This window comes from Typopeltis vanoorti, chromosome 6, assembly GCF_054136105.1.
Source record: "Typopeltis vanoorti isolate ZY-2024b chromosome 6, IOZ_Tvanoo_1.0, whole genome shotgun sequence".
NCBI classification, from domain to species: domain Eukaryota; kingdom Metazoa; phylum Arthropoda; class Arachnida; order Uropygi; family Thelyphonidae; genus Typopeltis; species Typopeltis vanoorti.
In genome coordinates, this window is record NC_143554.1 from 126,646,476 (window position 1) to 126,669,188 (window position 22,713).

The 22,713-nt window shown below is 36.5% G+C and overlaps 1 protein-coding gene across 1 annotated transcript in view; it reads left to right on the top strand.

Moving 5' to 3' along the window:
• Positions 1-22,713, top strand: part of Gnptab (N-acetylglucosamine-1-phosphate transferase subunits alpha and beta) — a 281,886-nt gene that overhangs the window by 720 nt on the left and 258,453 nt on the right. Inside the window, exon 2 of the mRNA XM_090393683.1 lies at positions 8,249-8,334. Within this exon, the coding sequence (XP_090249809.1) occupies positions 8,249-8,334 (86 nt within the window). The remainder of the gene's footprint in view (positions 1-8,248; positions 8,335-22,713) is intronic.

The window sequence follows — 22,713 nt, forward strand, 5'->3', positions numbered from 1 at the left end:
GAGTGGGCTCTAATAACAAAAGTAAATTATATTTGACAAGATATATTTTTGCGTAATCCTTTACACATGTATAAGCCAACAAAAGTAAAGGATGAAACCAGAATATAACATCTTGTCAAATATAATTTGAGATAACAGCGAAACTTTGTCCAGTTCATGAAGTTTACTGAGATAAAAGAGAAAACAAGTGGTGGTAAGTTTATATAACTTTAGATCTTTTCATAAATTTTTCATCAGTGGTGTGTATATTTAAACTAGTAAATACACACACACACACACACACACACACAATCCTATCTCATGACATTTCATAAAAACATGGCAAATGCTTATATCTAATGCTCATTTAGCAGTAGTAACAAATAAACCATCATTAGGATGAGGAAAGTATCAAATTTACTTTTAAAGCAACAGTTCTCTTTCTGATCACGGATATTAGTACTGTATCTGAAAGTTAAGCAGAATAGCTGTTCCACAAGAAAAGATGTAGTGCTAGGATAACCTCACTAGGATGATATACCCTTGCAAAGTGGATATTCAGTAACTGAACTATTTTATCTGCTTCTGTCTTCTTGTGACCATCATCACTCATTAAGGTTAATCTTCCATAGTCATTCTTCCTCTTACTTGCCATGTAATGGAAGAACTCTGTGGGATTTCTTTTAGCCTACTTGGCTAGATTCTTCTCATAATCTGATTTTGTCTTCTTTGCCATGCTGGTCACCTTTCTTGCCTGAGCCTTGTATTGCTCATGAGTTTGCTGGTCACCTTTCTCTTTATTTATCCTCCACAGCATTTTCTTCTTCTGCAGCTTGTGCTTAATGATATTACCCATCCATCTAACTCTTACCTGATTAACCCTCCTTACCTTAGGTATACAATTTAATATTGCTTCCTCTAGATGACCCTTAACTATATCCCATGTATTAACATCTTTACTCTGCAGTGTTTTATGCCATGGAACAGGTTTAAGTTTTATGCCATGGTACAGGTCTGAGCTTGTCATAATTACTTGCCTTGTATTTCCATATATACCCCTTCTTGACAGAATATTCCTCATTATAAAATCTCCTAAGTCAAGACTGGATGGTTACTTTCACCAATTGGAGGCAATGTGGTCACCTTGGTTATGGATATCTCTTCTGATCCTATGACCAGGTCCAATACTCTCCCATCCCAAGTCCCTTCCATCACATGATGCCTCAGACGACATCATCAGGTGATTCTGAAATGTCACCATAAACATTTCCAGATGTCACTGTAACGTGCATAATCCCACAGTAATGGATGGTTAAGAATGTTCATCAGTTCTTGTGAACGTTTAATAGTGAATTCTCTTGCATGTGCAGCTGTGAATGAAACTCAAGTTGTTAACAATTGTGACGTCACTTTTTTTTAATGTAATTTTATTGTTATTAACTACTTTTTCTTATGGCTCCACAGCCCACATCAAGCCTTGGCCTTCTGTATTTGTTGCTTCCGACCCTCTTTGGCCAAAACTTTACTTCTCTAGTTTGGACATTGTAATATGATGTTGCTGTCTTGACTAATGGTATATATTCATCTTGTTCTAGGTTTACCTTTTTGGTCTTTTACCAAGAATTTTCCCATTTATTGTCTTTTTAAGAATACTGACATTTTTCATACAAAAAACATATCCTTCCCACTGAAACTTTTTTTTAAACTTGATTATACTAGATATTCTGGGTTTATTTAAAAGATTTTCAGAAAATGTAATTCATAAGTCTCTCAAATAAAGCATTAAAAGATAGGAAAAATGGCAAATTGCTAGGAGATGATGAAATTCCAATAGAACTTATAAAATATGCAGAAAATAAATTTCATCAATGATTTTTTACTTTAATAAGCAAAATATATGGCACAAGAAAAATATCCAGTGACTGGACCCATGCAACTGCAATTCCCATCTTTAAAAAAAGAAGTAAGAATAACTGTAACACCTACAGAGGAATAAGTTTATTAAACACGGGTTATAAGATATATTTCAAAACATGCCAGACTCAGTTTCATTGAGTCTTTTTATCTCTTCTTCTTCTTCTCTCTTATCATCTTGATAAGAAGACTTTAATGAAGGCCTTCTTGTCAGTATGATTTTCCTTCTGCAGTTTGTGACTGAATTGCTTGTTTCCTCATTGGTCATCCATTGTGTGTCATAGTGAAAATTGCCTCTCATCATATTTCTTTATTATTGCGTTCTGTGCATTTACCCATGCTCACCTCCTATTCAGTAACAGCATTTTTCTCAATCCATAGTTTCCCTCCTCCGTTCCGTTTTTTCACATGAGAAACCTTGTAGCACTCATATGATTCAAGTTTTCAGATTTCTGTTACTAATGCCTTAAAAATTGATGTCATTATTGTTTTCACTTGGGATAAAGACAACCTAGTGAATTTCAAGTTTTCAAAACATAGCTTTGTCTTACTTCAGTTCCCCTTACTTTTGGTAATATTCAATCATCAGTGAAGTTCAGTTTCCTCTTCGTTCGTTGACTTTCACATCTAGTTTATCCTGGCCCATTACATCCACAGCCTCTTTAGTCTTCAAGGCTGAAGAGTATGGATGTAATGTGTGAGGATAAGCTAGATGTGTACTCCTAACACTATAAATCAAAAATCTGACAAACCTTACTATATTATTCTCACATTTGGTTTGGTCCACTAGATACCTTCCAAAGAATGCACAGCTGTATTTAGAAGATGATCTGCTTAACAGATGCTTCTTCCTCTCTCTCTCTGTTTAATACACACACACACACACACACACACACACACACACACACACACACTAGGGGGGAGACTCCCCCCCTCCAGATGCCTATGGCGCCCAACCCCCCGAGTTCCAGGCTGGTAAGACAAAAAATGTGACATAAAAACGTTTCCAATTTCGGCTTCTCTTTTTATATATATATATATATATATATATATATATATATATTTTTTTTTTTCTGCAACTCCATTCATGAGATACACATACTGACTACTGAATTCAAAACTTTTATTTAATACTGTATTGGACCTCCTGTAGCTCAAATTACAGCAAATGTGTGGTTTGGTATAGATTCCACAAGATGTTGGATTATGTCTGTCTACAACATTCCAGACAGTCCTATAACTACCTCAGATTTGACAAAAGAAGACTTTGCTCCCAGGTATGTTTTTTCTAACATGTCTCATACATTCTCAGTGGGGTTCAGATTCAGGCTTTGTGGTGGCCAGGGAAGATTACAGAAGTTACTGTCATGCTTGCTGAATGATTCCTACATGATAGACAGTAGCATTGTTGTCCATGAAATAGTGGTCACCTGCTGGATGAAAAGCCAACATTGCAGAATGGACTTAATCAGCAACAATGATCAGATAGATGATTGTTGCTGATAGACCATTGAGGACACCCGACCTCCCAGCAATATCTGGGGACCCATTCCATACCAACAGAACATGCACCACACCATGACACCACCTCCAGAACCTTGAGTTGTGTTTACAAGCAAGCTGGGGCCCCTGCCAAAATATCTGCTTACTGTTGGTACAGAACAAGATAAACTGTGACTAGTTGAACCACATGACTTTTTCCATTGTTCAGTCACAGTATTCCTGACACCACTGTAGACAAACTTTCTTGTTCTTTGCAGAAATCAGTGGTTTTCATATACACATGCGATTGTCAATACAAGTCCTCTTCAATTTCCTGTGCATAGTGAGCAAAATATGGGTAGGGAACAGCCTTTATTAAATGCTTTGGTCAATTGCTGCACACAGGAAGTTATGTTTGTCCACGACTTCAATCTCATTCCTGTCTTAGGACCACAGTTATGCCTAAGGAATATGGGTTATTTTTCCACAGATTAAACACCCAGGATATTTCACGTTTTGAGAAACCAGTCAGCTCTGCTGTTTATAAAATCGTGGCTCCAGCCAGATGAGCACCAACAATAAGCCCTTTATCAAACTCTGAAAGATCATTTGTTTTTCTCATTGTGATCAATGCAATGTATAATAAATTTAGTTTAATCCTTTATCCAAGTGTGAGCAAACAAAGTTTGCACCTGAAGTATCTTCAGGACTGAGGCAGCTCGTGGTAAAGTTGGACCAAGTTCTCATCACTACTTGTCTTAATATCTCCCATAATGCAAAGCACATCTCCTTACAGACATGTATAATGCTATGCATTAAGGGAAGGGCCACTACCCAGACCAGTTTTAACCTTTATTGAGGTCTCATCAGTGGGAGTCAGACCCAAAGGTGATAAGGTATAGTAATAGAGAAGTCATATTTACCTATACGAGTTGCCAAAAAGGTGTCTCACCTTATTATTAAAATACTCTGGATTTAGAGAAAGATGTTGGAAGTTTTTTCCACTTGGTTAGACTATAATAAATTTAGTTTAATCGTTTATCCAAGTGTAAGCAAAGAAAGTTTGCACCTGAAGTATCTTCAGGACTGAGGCAACTCATGGTAAAGGTGGACCAAGCTCTCATCACTACTTGTCTTAGTATCTCCGATAATGCAAAGCACATCTCCTTGCGGACATGTATAATGCTATGCATTAAGGGAAGGGCCACTACCCAGACCGGTTTCGACCTTTATTGAGGTCTTGTCAGTGGGTCTAAATTGGTCGAAACCAGTCTGGGTAGTGGCCCTTCCCTTAATGCATAGCATTATACTTGTCTGCAAGGAGATGTGCTTTGCATTTTGGGAGATACTAAGACAAGTAGTGATGAGAGCTTGGTCCATCTTTACCCATCCTCAGTCCTGAAGATACTTCAGGCACAAACTTTATTTTAATAATGAGGTAAGACACCTTTTGGCAACTCTATAGGTAAATATGACTTCTCCATTACTCCACCTTAGTATCGCCACCTCTGGGGTCTGGCTCCCACTGACGAGACCTCAATAAAGGTCGAAACTGGTCTGGGTAGTGGCCCTTCCCTTAATGCATAGCATTATACATGTCTGCAAGGAGATGTGCTTTGCATTATGGGAGATACTAAGACAAGTAGTGATGAGAGCTTGATCCACCTTTACCACGAGTTGCCTCAGTCCTGAAGATACTTCAGGCACAAACTTTGTTTGCTTACACTTGGATAAAGGATTGAACTAAATTTATTATAGTTTAACCAAGTGGGGGAAAACTTCCAAGATTAATGCAGTGCATGTTACCAAGTATTTTGCATATGAACTGCATAAGTGACATTTACATGTATCTGTATAAAGGTTTCTAATTCGGTGGCTGGTGTGTGTGTATTCAATTTTTTTTTAATGTGACTCCTATCGATGAGAGGTTGTAAACCTCTATTACATTAGTACCATGGGTTTGGCAAGGGTTCTTTGCTATTTTTTATTATTAATTTAATTTTTTTTTGTTATATGTATTATATAGAGATAATACAATGAACTTTTTCACGCTACTTAAGGTCTCCATTAAGCATGGTAATAGTCATACACATTAGAAGATGAAACTCATCTACCTCTGTACAGAAACATAATGAAGAAAATGAACATTTATATTTTTTAATTATGTCATTTTTATTGGTATTTTCTTGAGTGCCATGCTTCCAAACTGCCACACCATTTTTCCACTTTCCTCTAATCATAGTTGAAGAATAAGCTGGTCATTATCTATACACTGATCAGTTCCAAAGTTATTTAATCAACTTCTTGTCCTCTTCCTTCATTCCATTTACTTTTGTTGTTTGGAACAGCCTTCCTCATAACATTTTTCCCAGTGAATACAACCCAAAACTCTTCAACAAGCACATTAACAGATTATTTCTTTTACCCTAACTACTACTTGACTCTACTTGTATTATAGGCTTTGTAATCCTCTTACTTGTGAGATTGATATATATATATATATATATATATATATATTTTATTATTATTCAGGCCTCCATGGAGTCCAAAGACTCATCATGGGAGGTCCTTCCTAAGAAACACACAGTCTATCAAGGCTCATCGAGGGGAGGTCCCCCCCCCCCCAAGAAACACAAAGTCTATCATACCACTCCTTGAACTCATTGACCGTTCTCGCTCTCACCACTCCATCAGGCAATGCATTCCATGGTTCAACCACCCTCCATGCAAAGAAACCACTCCTCACCCTCTTGCTCAGTTTCCTTTCGTAACTTCCAGGGATGGCCCCTTGTCATCACTCCTTCCTGCTGTTCCACAAGCAAAAGAACTCTCCAGGACACTGGGGAGTTCTTTTAATCACCTCTCAACCGTTTAAAAGTCTCAATCACATCACCTCTCCTTCTTCTGTCCACCAAACTCTGCAGTCCATATTCCCTCAGCCGATCCTCATAACTATCATTGTACAGTCCTGAAACCATCTTTGTTATCTGCCTTTGTACCCTTTTCACAGTTAATTTATCCCCTTCAAATCCTGGGGACCAAATCTGAGAACAATAGTCCAAGTGTGGTCTGATCAGGGTCTTATACAACGGAATGATAACTGTTTTATCTCTGCAGGTCATTGTCCTTCTCATTATTGCAGCAATCCTCTTTGTTACCTTCAACACCTTTGCAATATGTCCACTAAATTTCAGGTTTCTATCAATCATCAATCCCAGATCTCTTGTCTCCCCTACTTCATCCAGTATAACTCTTCCCATAGAGTATGCAGTGTCCCATCGATGTGTCCCAAACCTCAAGACCTTACATTTTGCTGCATTAAACTGACACCCCCCATTCATTTGCCCATCTCTCTAGCTTATTCAAATCCTGCTGCAGCATCTGCACTATTACTAATAATCCTTCCGAGCTTTGCATCATCTGCAAACAACTGAACATCCACCTGTAATACACTGACAATGTCATTGATATAAAGGTTAAACAATATAGGTCCCAGCACTGAGCCCTGTGGGACCCCACTTGTAACCCTCTGCTTCCTTGAATCTGCCCCACCATACACAACTCTCTGATACCTATCGGACAGCCAATCCTGAATCCAGTTGACTAATCTGACATCCAGACCCATGTGCTGCAACTTAAATATCAGCTTATCATGTGGCACCCTGTCAAATGCCTTTGCTAAGCCTAAGAGGCAGTATATGCCTTTCCCTCATCTAATGCTCTTGTAACTTTATCATAAAAGGCTAACGAGCGCTCCTTCACAAATCCATGTTGACTCTTGCAGATAACATTACCCTCATCTTCCCAATGCTGTATATGATCCTTCACTACTTTCTCCAAGATCTTACTAACTACTGATGACACACAAACTGGTCTATAATTAGACACTTCCAGTCTGCTACTGCCCTTATGCAATGGCACTATCTTACCTTCCTTCTATTCCATGGGCACCTTTTCAGTAGCCAGACTTTCACTGAAAAGCCAGGTCAAAGGCACTGATATATATATATATCAATATATCAATGTCCTTTATACATTGACCTGGTTGACTGAGTAGTTAGTGTACCTTCTCTACAGCCAAAAAAAAAAAAAAGCAAATCCCACTATGGGCATGGATGTTTGTGATTGTCTGTGAAAATACTAGTGGTGGGCAATAGATGGTGTTGGTGTAGTTGCAGTTCGTTGGTGGATTGAGTGGTGGAGACAGAGAGTTGTGCAGTTGATGCCCTCCCTCGATGAGTCTTTGAACTCCCTGGAGGGGTCACATAATAATAATAATACATCTCTTTGTCCCTTGTACTGCCATCTACCTTATTGCTGGATTTTATAGTTACTGCATGATTGCTCGATACAATTGCTAGCATAGTTGGTTAAGTGGATAAAGCATCTGCTCTGTCTGGCCAATAGGTTGCATGTTTGTATCCCACTGCAGGCATCCATGTTCATGAATGTCTTTTTTGTGGGTGATAAGACTACCATCCTTCTGATTGGAAGCATGAATGAAGTGGCTTTGAAAAGGTTCAAAGCCACTTCATTCATGGTTTCTAGAACAGGTTTTTTGAGATTTTCTAACCTTTACTTTAGTTAGCCATAGTGATAAATGTATTACATGGCTACATGTATTATAATTCACACACACAAATATTGAACAAAAGTGTATGTATATGTGGTTTCATATTTTCCCTAAAATTGGATGCAAACTAATGCCAATTTTTTATTTATTTTTTTCAAATTGTTTGCAGTAATTATGTGATATTATTCTGATATGATATAATTATTCTGAAATTTGATTTTGCATTTTACTTTATTGCATAGTAGTTTTCCACATTAAGTAGACATTAGATTCTTCTGAAATCCTTTATTTTATTTCTAGACGTTACTAGAATGGAGCAAAGAAAAATATGGAGCTGTATTTAATTCTTATAATGACAACATATTAGGACGAAGTTTCCAGAATATGTATGTAGCTCATAATATATTACTAATTTAAATTTAGAAGAAATTAGTGTTGATTATTAGTACATTCCATTAGTAAATGAATCATAATTGTCCTAACTTGATTAGATTACTAGTCATCCTCAGATGAATTAACACTGTGCATATGATTAAGAAGAATATTCCAGTTTCTTGAGTATTTTGTACATTAGCTTCACATTGTAACTATTCATAATATAATCTTAATCTGGTAGAAAGGCTTATGTGTTGGCAGTTAATGTTAATTTATTTAACAGTATTAATTCGCAACTCAAGAATAATAAGAAAATAATATTTATTAATCTTAATTGCTGGTATTTCACTGGTATTATATCCAGCACCTCAGAGCACAATAAACAGTTTGCCACAGTACACAAATAGCAGCAATTTGGTTATCAGTGGGACCAGTTTAAAAAATTGTAATGGACAACACAAGGAACTAAAGTCTTAATTGTTCTATTGTTAGATGAAGAGAGAGAAATATTAATTTGATCTTGAAATGACTCAGATGTTTGGTAAATGATACAGTCATACTTGTTGAATTTGCAGAATGTTTTAAAACTGCTGATTCCAAAAGCAGTCTTTCTGACATAACTTCTGTATGGCACTTTTGTTTTCTTCCATTTGATCCTCTGTGAAGGGGTATTCAAGGCATGGTCGGCCATTCCTGACTTGCTATAACAAGTATGCCAAATGTATTTTTTATGTTCTCTGAGGTGGAAGTCAACATTTCTTTCTTTCTGTCGAGGTACAGAAAGGAAGCACCCATCCAGGAGTGTATGGGCACTCCATACACTCCTGGATGTGATAAAGGAAAGAGTCTTTCCTTAGGTGAACAGATGAGTGTTACCAATTTGATATATGGTTTAAATGTGGTGAGGAGCTGATATTTCTTAAGCACTCTAGATATCTTTTTCTTGGATGTATATAATGGTAATCATTTTTTGTTTTAGTCTTGTGTATTAGACAATGAAAGGGTTTCCAGAGAGCATATATAGTATTTTTTCAATTTAAAAAAAATTTTTTTTTGAATTATAGCCATTGGCTAAAAAAGTATGATGCAGGTGAGTTTAGTGGTTAGAGCATCATCATTGGAACAGATAGCTCTGGTTCTCTGAGTTAGTGTTTTTAGGATACCCATGTTGTTGAGCTGGATGATGATGATGTGATTGTGCAAATATCTCCCAGTATGTGTAGGTTTTCTATAAAGAAAGAAAGATAATGAACCATCAGCAAGGCATGTGACTAGTGTATCTAGAAAGGCAGACAGTCATTAGTTTCCTGTTCCATTGGAAGTGGATTTTAGGTTGTTGGCTATTTAAATGGACTAAAAATGTATCTGGGTCAGGACCATGTGGCCAAATAGCAAACACATCATCTGCATAGCACAGCCAGACCACTGGTTGTGCTATGCAGAGTATTGAGAGTGGCTGTATTCATTACTTGGTTTTTGTAAGTGTTCTATGTAGAACACTTAGAACATTCCTATCCTCCCCCCCCCCGACATATTTGAATTATTAAAATTTACAGTAAATCCTGGTTATTTTGCATGGTAAGGGAAGGTATACAAACAACTAAATGGGACAGCTATAAGCTCCTCCCCCTATCCCTTTAGCCAATTTCTACATAGAACACTTTTATGGCAGAAATTTTGTAGGGAACCATTGCAGTGTATCTCATGAACTGGAGCACCGTTCCTTTTATACCATAAATTGTAGCCAGAATGCATGACTCTACATTTGTTATCAATGGAATGACAGCTCGCACATCTTCCTCAAACATCCACTTATTCAAATCTTTTGTAACAACATTACATTAAAGTTTCCTGACATTATTCTAGGCAATTTAGTATCGTACTCAAACAACTGAATATCTCATCTCAAACCTTAAACCTTATGAGGATATAAATCCATATATAATTCATCCATTTGCAAAATATAATCCATAATCATAAATATAATCCATTTGCGGAATCTAGAAAAAAAATCATCAAATTTGACTGTCGTGTTGGCTGAGTCGGTTAATGTATCTGCTCTATAACCAACAGGCTTCTGGTTCAAATCACACAGATCCATGCTCATGGATCTGTGTGATTGTCTTTAGGTGGGAGATGAATTTCATTGCATAGTGAGACCACCACCATGCTTATTGGAGGCTTGAAATTGTTTGAAATAGTTCTGTGTTTGGTCTCCAGAGCAAGGTTTCTGGGCTATGTAAAAAAAAATAATAATAATAAAAATAAAATGTAAAAAGAAATAATAATAAAATAAAAAATATATAAAATTAATAATAAAAAAATAGAAAACATCCTTAGCCATGCATGGTTGTAATGTGCTATAGGTTTACAACTTTTCTTGATTTCTAATCACATGAAAAAAAAAAGATCTGTGTTCAGTACTCTTGTTGTCCTATTGTAGATTGTAACTCATGATTGTAAAGTATGACCTCTCCTTAGCAGATACTTGGATTTGTATTCTGATCATTTCTAGTTTATATTTATATTTATCTGTAACCTGTCCCTTTGCCTTCATCACCACCACACTTAATACACAAACTGGTCAATAGTTTGACATCACTGACTTGGATTCTTCTGTATTTCCCATATTCCGCACTTCTGGGACTGTCCTTTTGCTGGACTCTTTTTGGCCACAAGAGCATGGAATTCTGTGTACCCCTGGGTGTTTGTAGAAAGGGTTATGGTCTTTAGAAGAGCACAGCAAACTTCATATAGTCAAAATAGGTTTATAAGTGGGTCTCTGTAGTGAATATCAGGATTTTGCTGTGGAGCAATTAGAGAATAGCACTTTTCATATGAGTTTTTTTGAATATCCATTGTAAACAAGTTTTTGGAGTGAACTTTTTAGCTCTTTAAGTTTTTCCTCATTTCTGATGATGGAGGCAACCTTTTTTTATGCACAATACCCAGTTTTTGTGAAACATGATGCAGAGAAGATGAATTAAGGTAATAATGACAGTCTGGATAAGCTTACAATATACACCAAGTATCAGCATTTAGCAGCATTTTTGTTGATTAACACATTTGTGCCAGGCAGTGTCTGCACTTATGAACATTGTCCATGAGAACTCGCTTTATTGTATGCATGTTGCTCCATGTTGGGTGGGCAGGCATCTTTTAACAAAGTTTATACAGAATGTTAATTGCAACTTTTGCAACTAACTTTTTTGGTGGAATTTTATTTCTAAAATAGCATTAATGATATGGAAAATCTCGCATGCAATTCTGATTTCGCATTATACATATATACATCTTTTATCTGTTTTAGAAAATTTGCTTTACATAAATTGTTTGCTTTCTGCATACACTGACTACATTATAAACAGATGTTACCATGTATTTTCTGCAACTGAAAAGAGGATGTTAGAACAAATGTATTTAGTTGGATACTATGTTTGGTGCTATAATAAAATAGGTTTATTTGCATGCATGCAACATGGTGCCTGTGGAAGGGGACATGTTTTTCACTATGAAGTGTCATTCCAATTTTTTCTAATTACACTTATTGTTGCTAAATTAGGGCACTGTATTTAGTGATACAATAAAAATGTTTTTCTTGCATCTGTAGTATAGTGCCGATGCAAGGAAGAACAGTTGTAGTGAGTAAAAATTTATTTTTTTCTGAATAAAAGTGAATCATTCTATGTATTATAAGAATGGACTGCATTTGTTATCTCCAGCAAAATATTAGCATATTAACATATTCTAATATTTTGCTGGATAACTGTCTAATGGATAACATGAGAGATATGTTATCCATTAGACAGAAGAGATGCTGAAAACAAAAAAAATTTATGTAATGAATGTTGGATTCACAAAAGGGAAAATAATTGTAATGATGATTATCGTAAATTATTTATGTGCTATTAAGACCGACCTCCATGGAGTTAGCAACTCATTGAGGGGCCACATACTACCTGCACCTGCTGTCATATCTCTTCTTGAATTCATTCACACTACTTGCATACAACATTCAATGGCAATCCATTCCAATAATCACTCTATGAGAGAAAAATCTAGCTCTCACCTTGTTCTTGACAGCATTCATTCTCAACTTCCAAGGATGCCCTCTCGGACTTTTCCCAGCCTTCATAAAATGAAAAACTCCATCTATTGGTATCCTGTATAACCATTAGTTTGTAAGTCTCAATCATATCACCACTGTTTCTCTTGTTTGCTAGTGTCTTCATAATCAGTATTACACAATTCTGATATAATTTTTAACATTCTTCTTTGCACTGTCTCCACTGCATCAGAATTGCCACAGAAACCAGGAGACCAGATCTTCACACAATAGTACAAGTGAGGTCTTATCAAGACTTTGTAAAGAGGCAATATGACTTCCTTATCTTTACATGTGAAGGTTTCGTTTCAGCATTGCAATTATCCTCTGAGTTGCATTTGAAATCTTTGTCATATGGCCCTTGAACTTCAACTTCCTGTCGACTAAGACTTCAAGATTTCTAGCCTGATCACAAACTGCTTGACTTGACATTTACTTACATTGAACTGAGAGCCATTTGCACGTGCCCACAATTATAGCCTATTCAAATCATTTTGCAAGTACTGCATATCAGTTGCATTCTCAGCTGATTACCCTGCTTAGCTTTGCATCATCCAGCTGGATATCACTTGCCAAATTGCTAGCCTAGTTGGCTGAGTGGTTAGCATATCCACTCTCCAGCCAAGAGGCTGTGGGTTTGAATCCTGCCAAAAGCTGTGACCTGTGTTCTGGTGCAGTATGATCCTCGATGTTTTTGTGCCATAAAAAAAAAAAAAAAAAAAAAAAAAAAAACTTGCAGACTCACATCCCCCCATATACAACTTTTTGATATTTGTCAGTCATTCTCTTATCCATGGTAATATGATATAATCCAAACCCATATTCTCCAATTTATGTAACAGTGTTCCATGCTGTATTCTGTCAAAAGCCTTAGTAAAATCCAAAAGTGTCATGGTATATCCATTCCACTTGTCTAACTCAATGGGAACATTATTATGGAATGTGAGAAGTTGCTCAAACATGACCTTCCCCTCAGTAACTGCTTGCTGTTCATAGTAAAGTAGAGATTCTCTGCTGACCCATTTCTGAATATGAGCCCTAAACCATCTTTTCAAAAATCTTCACCACCACTCCAGAGATACTGATAAGTTGATAGCTGGGTACATCAGTCCTTGCACCACCCTTGTGCAATGAGATTACCATATATTCTCTTCACTTCTGTGGAATCTTCCCTGTTCCTGAGACTCAAATTATATAGCCTGGTCAAAGGAATTGCCACTTCAGCTGAACACTCTTTTAGCTTCCTTGCTGGTATCCCATCAGTCCATATTGCTGAATTCTTATTCAGTTTGTGCAGCAGCTCTAGTACCTCTTCTTCATCCAGTGAAGAGGTAGCAATGAGTACAATGTTGCATACACTAGGTTGATTGCTTTTAGCAAAGTGGACACTCATTAGTTGAACAATTGAACAGTCTCTTCTGCATCTGTCACCCACAAACCATTGCATTCAGTAGAGAATTTTCTTTCATATTCATTCTTTCTTTTACTTGCAGCATAATGATAGAAAACTTTTGGGTTGTCTTTAGATCGCAGAGTCTGTTTCTTTTCATACTCATACTTAGCTTAGCTTATGTACAACCAGTTGTGATTCTTCTGGCCTGCTCCTTATAATTTTCATAGCAGACATCATCCTTATGTACTCACTATTCCTTCCTCATCATCTTTTCCTACGAATCTCTTGCTTAATAAGATTACACATCCATTTCACTCCTATGCTATTTATTTTGCAAACTCTAATGAAAAATTCTGATATTGCATCATATAAGTATATTTTAAACATTTCCCATGCACTGTCGATATACTTTCCATCCAACAGCTGATACAATGGTGCAGAATTCAGCATACTCCTCAGTTGGTTATAATTTCCTGCTTTGTAGTTCAGCATGTAACCTTTTCTGACATAAACTTATCCACTTCCTAAGTGAGTACTGCAAGATCACAGTTGGCATATTATGTACAGTATAAAGTATATATTGATCATCAGTGGATAAAAGAAAATTCTTATAAAACCAAGCGAAATATAAGTAAAACATAGAAATTAATACACATAATAAGCACAGAAAATTGTACAAGAGAATTGTTGCTCCAACCCACATGCTTGGATGAATCACTTGATTAACATTATTAGGTCATTGGATTAGCCCCTCCCTATAGTTATTTACTGAGCTGACAAATCGTACAGCTGCTGTTTATTATTGGTTAATTATTTATATTTTGCAAAGAAATTCCTTTCCCTCTTATAAGTTCTTTATTTATTTTTTTATACCCATCATAAATGCAAGTATGCATATTTGCAGTTTATAGGATCATATGTTATATACTTCACCCAGCAACTTATTGCACACACATAATATCACAAATGTAAATTATTAATAATTCATTTGCCAGCAGTAAAAGTATTTATATTCACACCTGTCCTTTTTCTCTCTTTTATTTGTCATTCTCACTTGGGTTATTAATAATGATGGTTCATATATTTACACCTTTTAGTAATTCAATCTAAAACAAGAACATTGGTTTTTTCCCCTTACCCCCCCCCCCCCACAGATTTGGTTACAATCAAAGAATCTATCATTATATGTGACATCTTCCGATATGCCTTGCCAGAAGGTCAAAGTTGCTGCGAGAGATTTTCAGTCACCCAGATGTGAATATGTTTAGGCATCTAAAAAGAATAGTTTTCCTTCACTTTCTAGTTTCAAAGTAAATTTAATTTTTTGGTGGAATGAGTTAGAGGAAAGAAAATTGTTTAAATCAGCAGTATATTTTTCAGATGATGGGAATATCATCAACATATTTCCCCCAGACTGATGGTTAAAGTTTTTTGATATAAAATGTTTTTCAAAATTTTCCATAAATAATTTGGCACATGGTGGAGACAGGGACTGCCTATTGCAAGGTGGGAAAAGTGCTTGAAAATTTGTCTATTCCATCTGAAGTAATTAGACTAGAGACAATATTTGAATAGCTGAGCGATATTAGTTGAGAACAGATCTCCAATAAACTCGAGGATTTCATCTGCAGGGATTTTGGTGAAGTTTTGTACTGTAGTTATTTACGACCATTAAAAACCTAGTTACTCTAGTTATACTCCTTGGTCAAAAGTCTTTTCTCAAATATACCTGGCTATATCCAATATTCCCTCTAATTTTTACTGGCCCATATGTACATGAAAGGCATTTTATGCACAAGTTTGCAGTCTTAGACTCAACATGTGCAGTTGTGTGTGCTCACAATAGTGAATGTCACGAACTCTTAATATGATATGCCTAAAATTGAAGACAATCTTTGTTAAAACACCTTGTACATTGCATGCTAAATATTTTATAAGGGGATGCTTAAGGGTCAAAGCTGTATAACTGAGAGGAGACCTCCACATAGCCTTTAAAGGAATGCGGAGGTCCGACCAGGGCTTCTGACCTAATGTCCAATCCTCACCTTCTCGTGGTGCACCCTGTTGGGTATCTACTTTGATACTGAACGAACGAGGATGGGCTGGCAATTTGGGATTTAGCCGACCAAATTGTATTCTTATTGGTTAAACCAAAATACAAAATGATGGTACAACATGACAAAATTTCATGCCGGCTGGGGCGTCGCCCGGTTAAACAAGGCCCCCGTTGTTTTCGCCAGGGAACCAGGGCGAACAGCGAAAAGTCAGCTACTGGAACAAATCTGAAAACAAACCCCAACTCAACATCACCAGAGTTAAAGATCGGTACTATCAACGTAAGAAGCCTGAATGGCAAAGAAATGGAGCTAGCTGAGGAATTAGATCCAGATCGACATAATAGGGGTGACTGAAACAAAAAAAGACCAAAACTGGTGAGATCTTTCTGAGCAATAAATACAAAATGTTATATTCAGGCAATAACAATCAAGGAAAAGAAGGAGTAGCCATAGTATTCAACACAAAATACGAGGCTAATCTTCTTGAATGGCAGTCAGTCTCAAGTAGAGTAATGTGGGCAAATATGAGAATGGGGAACTGGACAATGAGACTTATTTGTGCCTATGGTCCCACAGAAGGTTCTACTAAGGTAGAAGTGGAGGAATTTTTTGAGGCTTTAGAAAAAGCAACTGACACAATGAAAAAGGAAAAGTTGGTCCTTGTTGGGGATCTAAATAGTAGAGTAGGAAATGATTGTGAGACATACAAAAATATTTTGGGAAAATTTGGAGAAAAGAGCAAAGCTAATAATAATGGCAAATATCTGTTGGATTTCTACTCAGGACATGGACTGGTTATTACTAACACCATGTTCCAACATAAAAATGTGCACAAATTCACATGGAGAGAAGAGGCTAGGAATAAGAAAAGTCTCATTGACTATGTTATTGTTGATAGTGATGTTTTCTCCCTGGTGCAGGACACCAGAGTGTACAGAGGATTTGAAATTGGAAGTGATCACTATTTAGTCTTGAGCAGGATAAAATTGAATTTCATATTGAAAAGAATAACATGTAAGAAAGTTTTAAAGCGAATAAAAGTTGAGCAGCTCTCAGATGTAAACTGTAGACTAAAATACAGAAATATTATTGAAAAGAAAATGGAAGAGTTTGAGAACAGGAATCAAACCTTGGAGATTCAGTGGCAAACTCTGAAGGAAACATTGATTGATTCTGCCAGAGAGGCATGTGGTGAGGTTGTGTGCAAAGATAAAAAAAATCAGAACTCCCTGGTGGACACAGGAAGTTAAAGAGGCAGTGAAGGAAAAGAAGAAAGCATATCAAAAGTTCCTGGCAAATAAGTCAGCTTTTACTCTTACAGAATACAGAGACAAATGTAAGAAAGCTAAACAGTGTGTAAAACTAGCTAAACAAAAGTCATGGGAGGACTTTGGCAAGAATATAGAAAATAAATATCAAGAAGGTGGCAAAATATTCTGGAGGTTGTTGAAGAAGCTTAGGAATGGAGGAAAGAGTGCTGTAAAAGGAATTAGAGATGATAAAGGTGAAATGAAAACAGGAGAAAAAGATATCCTTGAAGTATGGAGTAATTACTTTGAAAAACTGCTAAATGAAACAAGCAGTGATGACAGCACAGTGATAAAAAACACTGACCAGGCATGCAGGCAGGAATACATATCCATACTTGAAGTAGAAAAAGCCATCAAAGGCTTGAAATGTGGAAAGGCAGCAGGAGTAGATGATATTCGACCAGAAATGCTGAAGTATGGTGGTATAAGAGTCTTACAGTGGCTGCACTGCATAGTTCAGAAAGCCTGGACAGAGGGACGAATTCCCAATGATTGGAGTAGAGCTCTCATAGTACCCATATATAAAAAGGGAAATAAAACTGAATGTGAGAATTACAGAGGTATTTCCCTACTGAGTGTTCCTGGCAAGATCTATGCAAGTATACTTGAGAAACGGTTGAGAAGAATTGTGGAAGAAAAGCTTGGTGAAGAACAAGCTGGATTCAGGCCAAATAGAGGCTGTCAGGATCAGATCTTCACTTTACGACAAATAGTCGAGAAAGCATGGGAATATAACAAAGATCTGTATTTAAGTTTTGTCGATTTGGAAAAGGCATATGACAAGGTGCCAAGAGAGAAGCTATTCAATACGCTGCAGTTATATGGTGTCAATGGGGCATTATATCAAGCAATACTTAGTCTTTATTTGAGTTGTGAGTCAGCAGTTAGAATTGAAGGAAGTACAGGAAGATGGTTTAATGTTAAATCTGGTGTGAGACAAGGATGTACATTATCCCCTCTGTTATTCATTATCTATATGGATCACATTATGAAGGAATGTGGTATTAAACCTGATATCAAAATTGGAGATGTTAATGTCAGCTCTTTGCTTTATGCGGATGATGTTATACTTCTAAATAAATCCGCTACAAGTCTGCAAGATTCTCTGACTAAATTGAATAGCTGTTGTAATAGATATGGTATGAAGGTCGGCATTAAAAAGACAAAGATAATGAAAATAGGCAGAATCATTGAAAATGTCAACTGTGTTGTGAATGGAGAACCTGTGGAACAAGTAAAACATTTCAGCTACTTAGGCACAATTTTTACTGAAGATGGTAAACTAAATATAGAAATAGACAACAGAATCAGCAAAGCTGGTATCGTGGGAAGTCAATTGAATAAATTCATATGGAATAAGAAAGAAATTAGTCGGAACACTAAATTAGCTGTATACAAGACTGTGTTCAAACCAATTTTAACTTATGGATCTGAGAGCTGGGTCAGAAGTAAAACACTTGACCAAAGACTAGAGACCGCAGATATGAGAGTCCTGAGAAAGATTAGAGGCGTGAACAGATGGCATCAATGGCAATATCATATTAAAAATGAGGATATTAGGAAAGAACTTGACATTGTCAGCATCCAGGAATGTGTTAGCAGAGCTAATCTCAGATGGTATGGTCACTTAAATAGAATGGGAGAGGAAAGATTAGCAAAACAAGTGTTCTCTGCCAGGTTGGCAGGGAAACGACCCAGAGGAAGACCAAGATATAGGTGGATTGATACGGTACAAAGTGCCTTAGACGATAGAAATATAAGATCTGATAATGTTGGAGTCTTGACAAGTAACAGACTTATTTGGAGGAAAATTGTAGATAGGAAGTTAGTAATGATGTAATTTTTTCATGTAGTACTGTCATATCCTGTACACCCCTTGAGGGTACATGGCAGGAATTTGATGATGATGATGATGATGATATTTTATAAGAGCAAATATTTAGATATCTTAATCATATCTAAATATTTCACTGAGTACAACTCTCGTGTTGTTCTTCAACATTGGCATTGCCATTTCAACACATTTAAGTTTCATTAGACAATGAGACTTACTTATACCTATGATCTTACAGAAGGTTCTACTAAGGAAGATGTCATCATCAAATTCTTCCCATGTACCCTCAAGGGGTATACAGGATATGATAGTACTACATGAAAAATTTATATTATTACTAACTTCCTACCTACAATTTTCCTCCAGACCAATCTGTTACCTGTCAAGACTCTAACATTATCAGATCTTATATTTCTATCTTTTAAGGCACTTTTTACCGTATCAATCCACTTATATCTAAATCTTCCTCTGGGTTTTTTTCCTGCCAACCTGCCAGAGAACACTTGTTTTGCTAATCTTTCCTCGCTCATTCTGTTTAAACTAATTTCAGGTGGTAAGACTATACCACCTGAAATTAGCTCTGATAATGCATTCCTGGATGATAACAATGTCAAGTTCTTTCCTAATGTCCTTATTTTTAATATCATATTGCTATTGATGCTATCTGTTCACACCCCCCTAATCTTTCTCAGGACTCTCACATCTGCGGTCTCTGGTCTTTGGTCAAGTGTTTTACTTCTGACCCAGCTCTCAGATCCATAAGCTAAAATTGGTTTGAACACTGTCTTGTATACAGCTAATTTAGTGTTTTGACTAATTTCTCTCTTATTCCCTATAATTTATTCAATTGACTTCCTACCATCTTAAAGCACACCCCAAATTCTTCCTAAATCTGAAAGTACATCCAACTCAACATCACCAGAGTTAAAGATCAGTACTATCAACATAAGAAGCCTGAATGGCAAAGAAATGGAGCTAGCTGAGGAATTAGATAAGTACCAAATCGACATAATAGGGATGACTGAAACAAAAAAGGAAAAAATTGGTGGGATCTTTCTGAGCAATAAATACAAAATGTTATATTCAGGCAATGACAATCAAGGAAAAGAAGGGATAGCCATAGTATTCAACACTAAATATGTGGCTAATTTTCTTGAATTGCAGGCAGTCTCAAGTAGAGTGATGTGGGGAAATATGAGAATGGGGAACTGGACAATGAGACTTATTTGTGCCTATGGTCCCACAGAAGGCTCTACTAAGGTAGAAGTGGAGGAATTTTTTGAGGCTCTAGAGAAAGCTACTGACATAATGAAAAAGAAAAAGTTGGCCCATGTTGGGGATCTAAATAGCAGAGTAGGAAGTGATTGTCAGACATACAAAAATGTTTTGGGAAAATTTGGAGAAAAGAGCAAAGCTAATAATAATGGCAAATACTTTGGATTTCTGCTCAGGATATGGACTGGCTATTACTAACACCATGTTCCAACATAAAAATATGCACAAATTCACATGGAGAGAAGAGGCAAGGAATAAGAAAAGTCTCATTGACTATGTTATTGTTGATAGTGATGTTTTTTCCCTGGTGCAGGACACCAGAATGTACAGAGGATTTGAAATTGGAAGCGATCACTATTTAGTCTTGAGCAGGATAAAATTGAATTTCATATTGAAAAGAATGACATGTAAGAAAGTTTTAAAGTGAATAAAAGTTGAGCAGCTATCAGATGTGAAGTGGAGACTAAAATATATAAAGATTATTGAAGAAAAAATGAAAGAGATTGAGAACAAGAACCAAACCTTGAAGAAAACCCTGCTTGATTTAGCCAGAGAGGCATGTGGTTAGGTTGTCTGCAAGGATAGAAAAATCAGAACTCCATGGTGGACACAGGAAGTTAAAGAGGCAGTGAAGGAAAAGAAGAAAACATATCAAAAGTTCCTAGCAAATAAGTCAGCTTGTGCTCTAAGCGAATACAGAGACAAATGTAAGAAAGCTAAACACTGTGTAAAACTAGCTAAACAAAAGTCATGGGAGGACTTTGGCAAGAATATAGAAAATAAATATGAAGAAGATGGCAAAATATTCTGGAGGTTGTTGAAGAAGTTTAGGAATGGAGGAAAGAATGCTATAAAAGGAGTTAGAGATGATAAAGGTGACATGAAAACAGGAGAAAAAGATATCCTTGAAGTATGGAGTAATTACTTCAAAAAATTGCTAAATGAAACAAGCAGTGATAGCGCAGTGGTAAAAAACACTCAACAGGCATACAGTCAAAAATACATATCCATTCTTGAAGTAGAAAAAGCCATCAAAGGCTTGAAATGTGGAAAGGCAGCATGGGTAGATGATATTCGACCAGAAATGCTGAAGTATGGTGGTATAAAAGTCTTACAGGTTCTGCACTGCATAGTTCAGAAGGCCTGGACAGAGGGACGAATTCCTGATGATTGGAGTAGAGCTCTAATAGTACCCATATAGAAAAAGAGAAATAAAACTGAATGGAGAATTGCAGAGGTATTTCCCTATTGAGTGTTCTGGGTAAGATTTATGCAAGTATACTTGAGAAATGGTTGAGAAGAATTGTGGAAGAAAAGCTTGGTGAAGAACAAGCTGGAATCAGGTTGTTCTTTACCAAGAACAAACTGAATCCAGTTCAAATAGAGGCTGTCAGGATCAGATCTTCACTTTACAACAATTAGTTGAGAAAGCATGGGAATATAACAAAGATCTGTATTTAAGTTTTGTCATCTGGAAAAGGCATACGAAAAGGTGCCAAGAGAGCAGCTATTCAATACACTACAGTTATATGGTGTTAATGGGGCATTATATCAAGCAATACTTAGTCTTTATTTGAGTTGTAAGTCAGCAGTTAGAATTGAAGGAAGTACAGGAAGATGGTTTAATGTTAAATCTGGTGTGAGACAAGGATGTACATTATCCCCTCTGTTATTCATTATCTATATGGATCACATTATGAAGGAAAGTGGTATTAAACCTGATATCAAAATTGGAGATGTTAATGTCAGCTCTTTGCCTCATGCAGATGATGTTATACTTCTAAATAAATCCGTTACAGGTCTGCAAGATTCCTTGACTAAATTGAATAACTGTTGTAATAGATACGTAATGAAGGTCAGCAATAAAAAGACAAAGACAATGAAAATAGGCAGAATCGTTGAAAATGTCAACTGTGTTTTGAATGGGGAACCTGTGGAACAAGTAAAACGTTTCAGCTATTTAGCCTCGATTTTTAGTGAAGATGGTAAATTAAATATGGAAATAGACACCAGAATCAACAAAGCTGGTATGGTAGGAAGTCAATTGAATAAATTCATATCGAATAAGAGAGAAATTAGTCGGAAAACTAAATTAGCTGTATACAAGACCGTGTTCAAACCAGTTTCAACTTATGAATCTGAGAGCTGGGTCAGAAGTAAAACACTTGACTAGAGACCGCAGATATGATAATCCTGAGAAAGATTAGAGGCGTGAACAGATGGCATCAATGGCAATATCATATTAAAAACGAGGATATTAGGAAAGAACTTGAGATTGTCAGCATCCAGGAATCTGTTAGCAGAGCTAATCTCAGGTGGTATGCTCACTTGAACAGAATGGACGAGGAGAGATTAGCAAAACAAGTGTTCTCTGCCAGGTTGGACAGGAAAACGACCCAGAGGAAGACCAAGATAT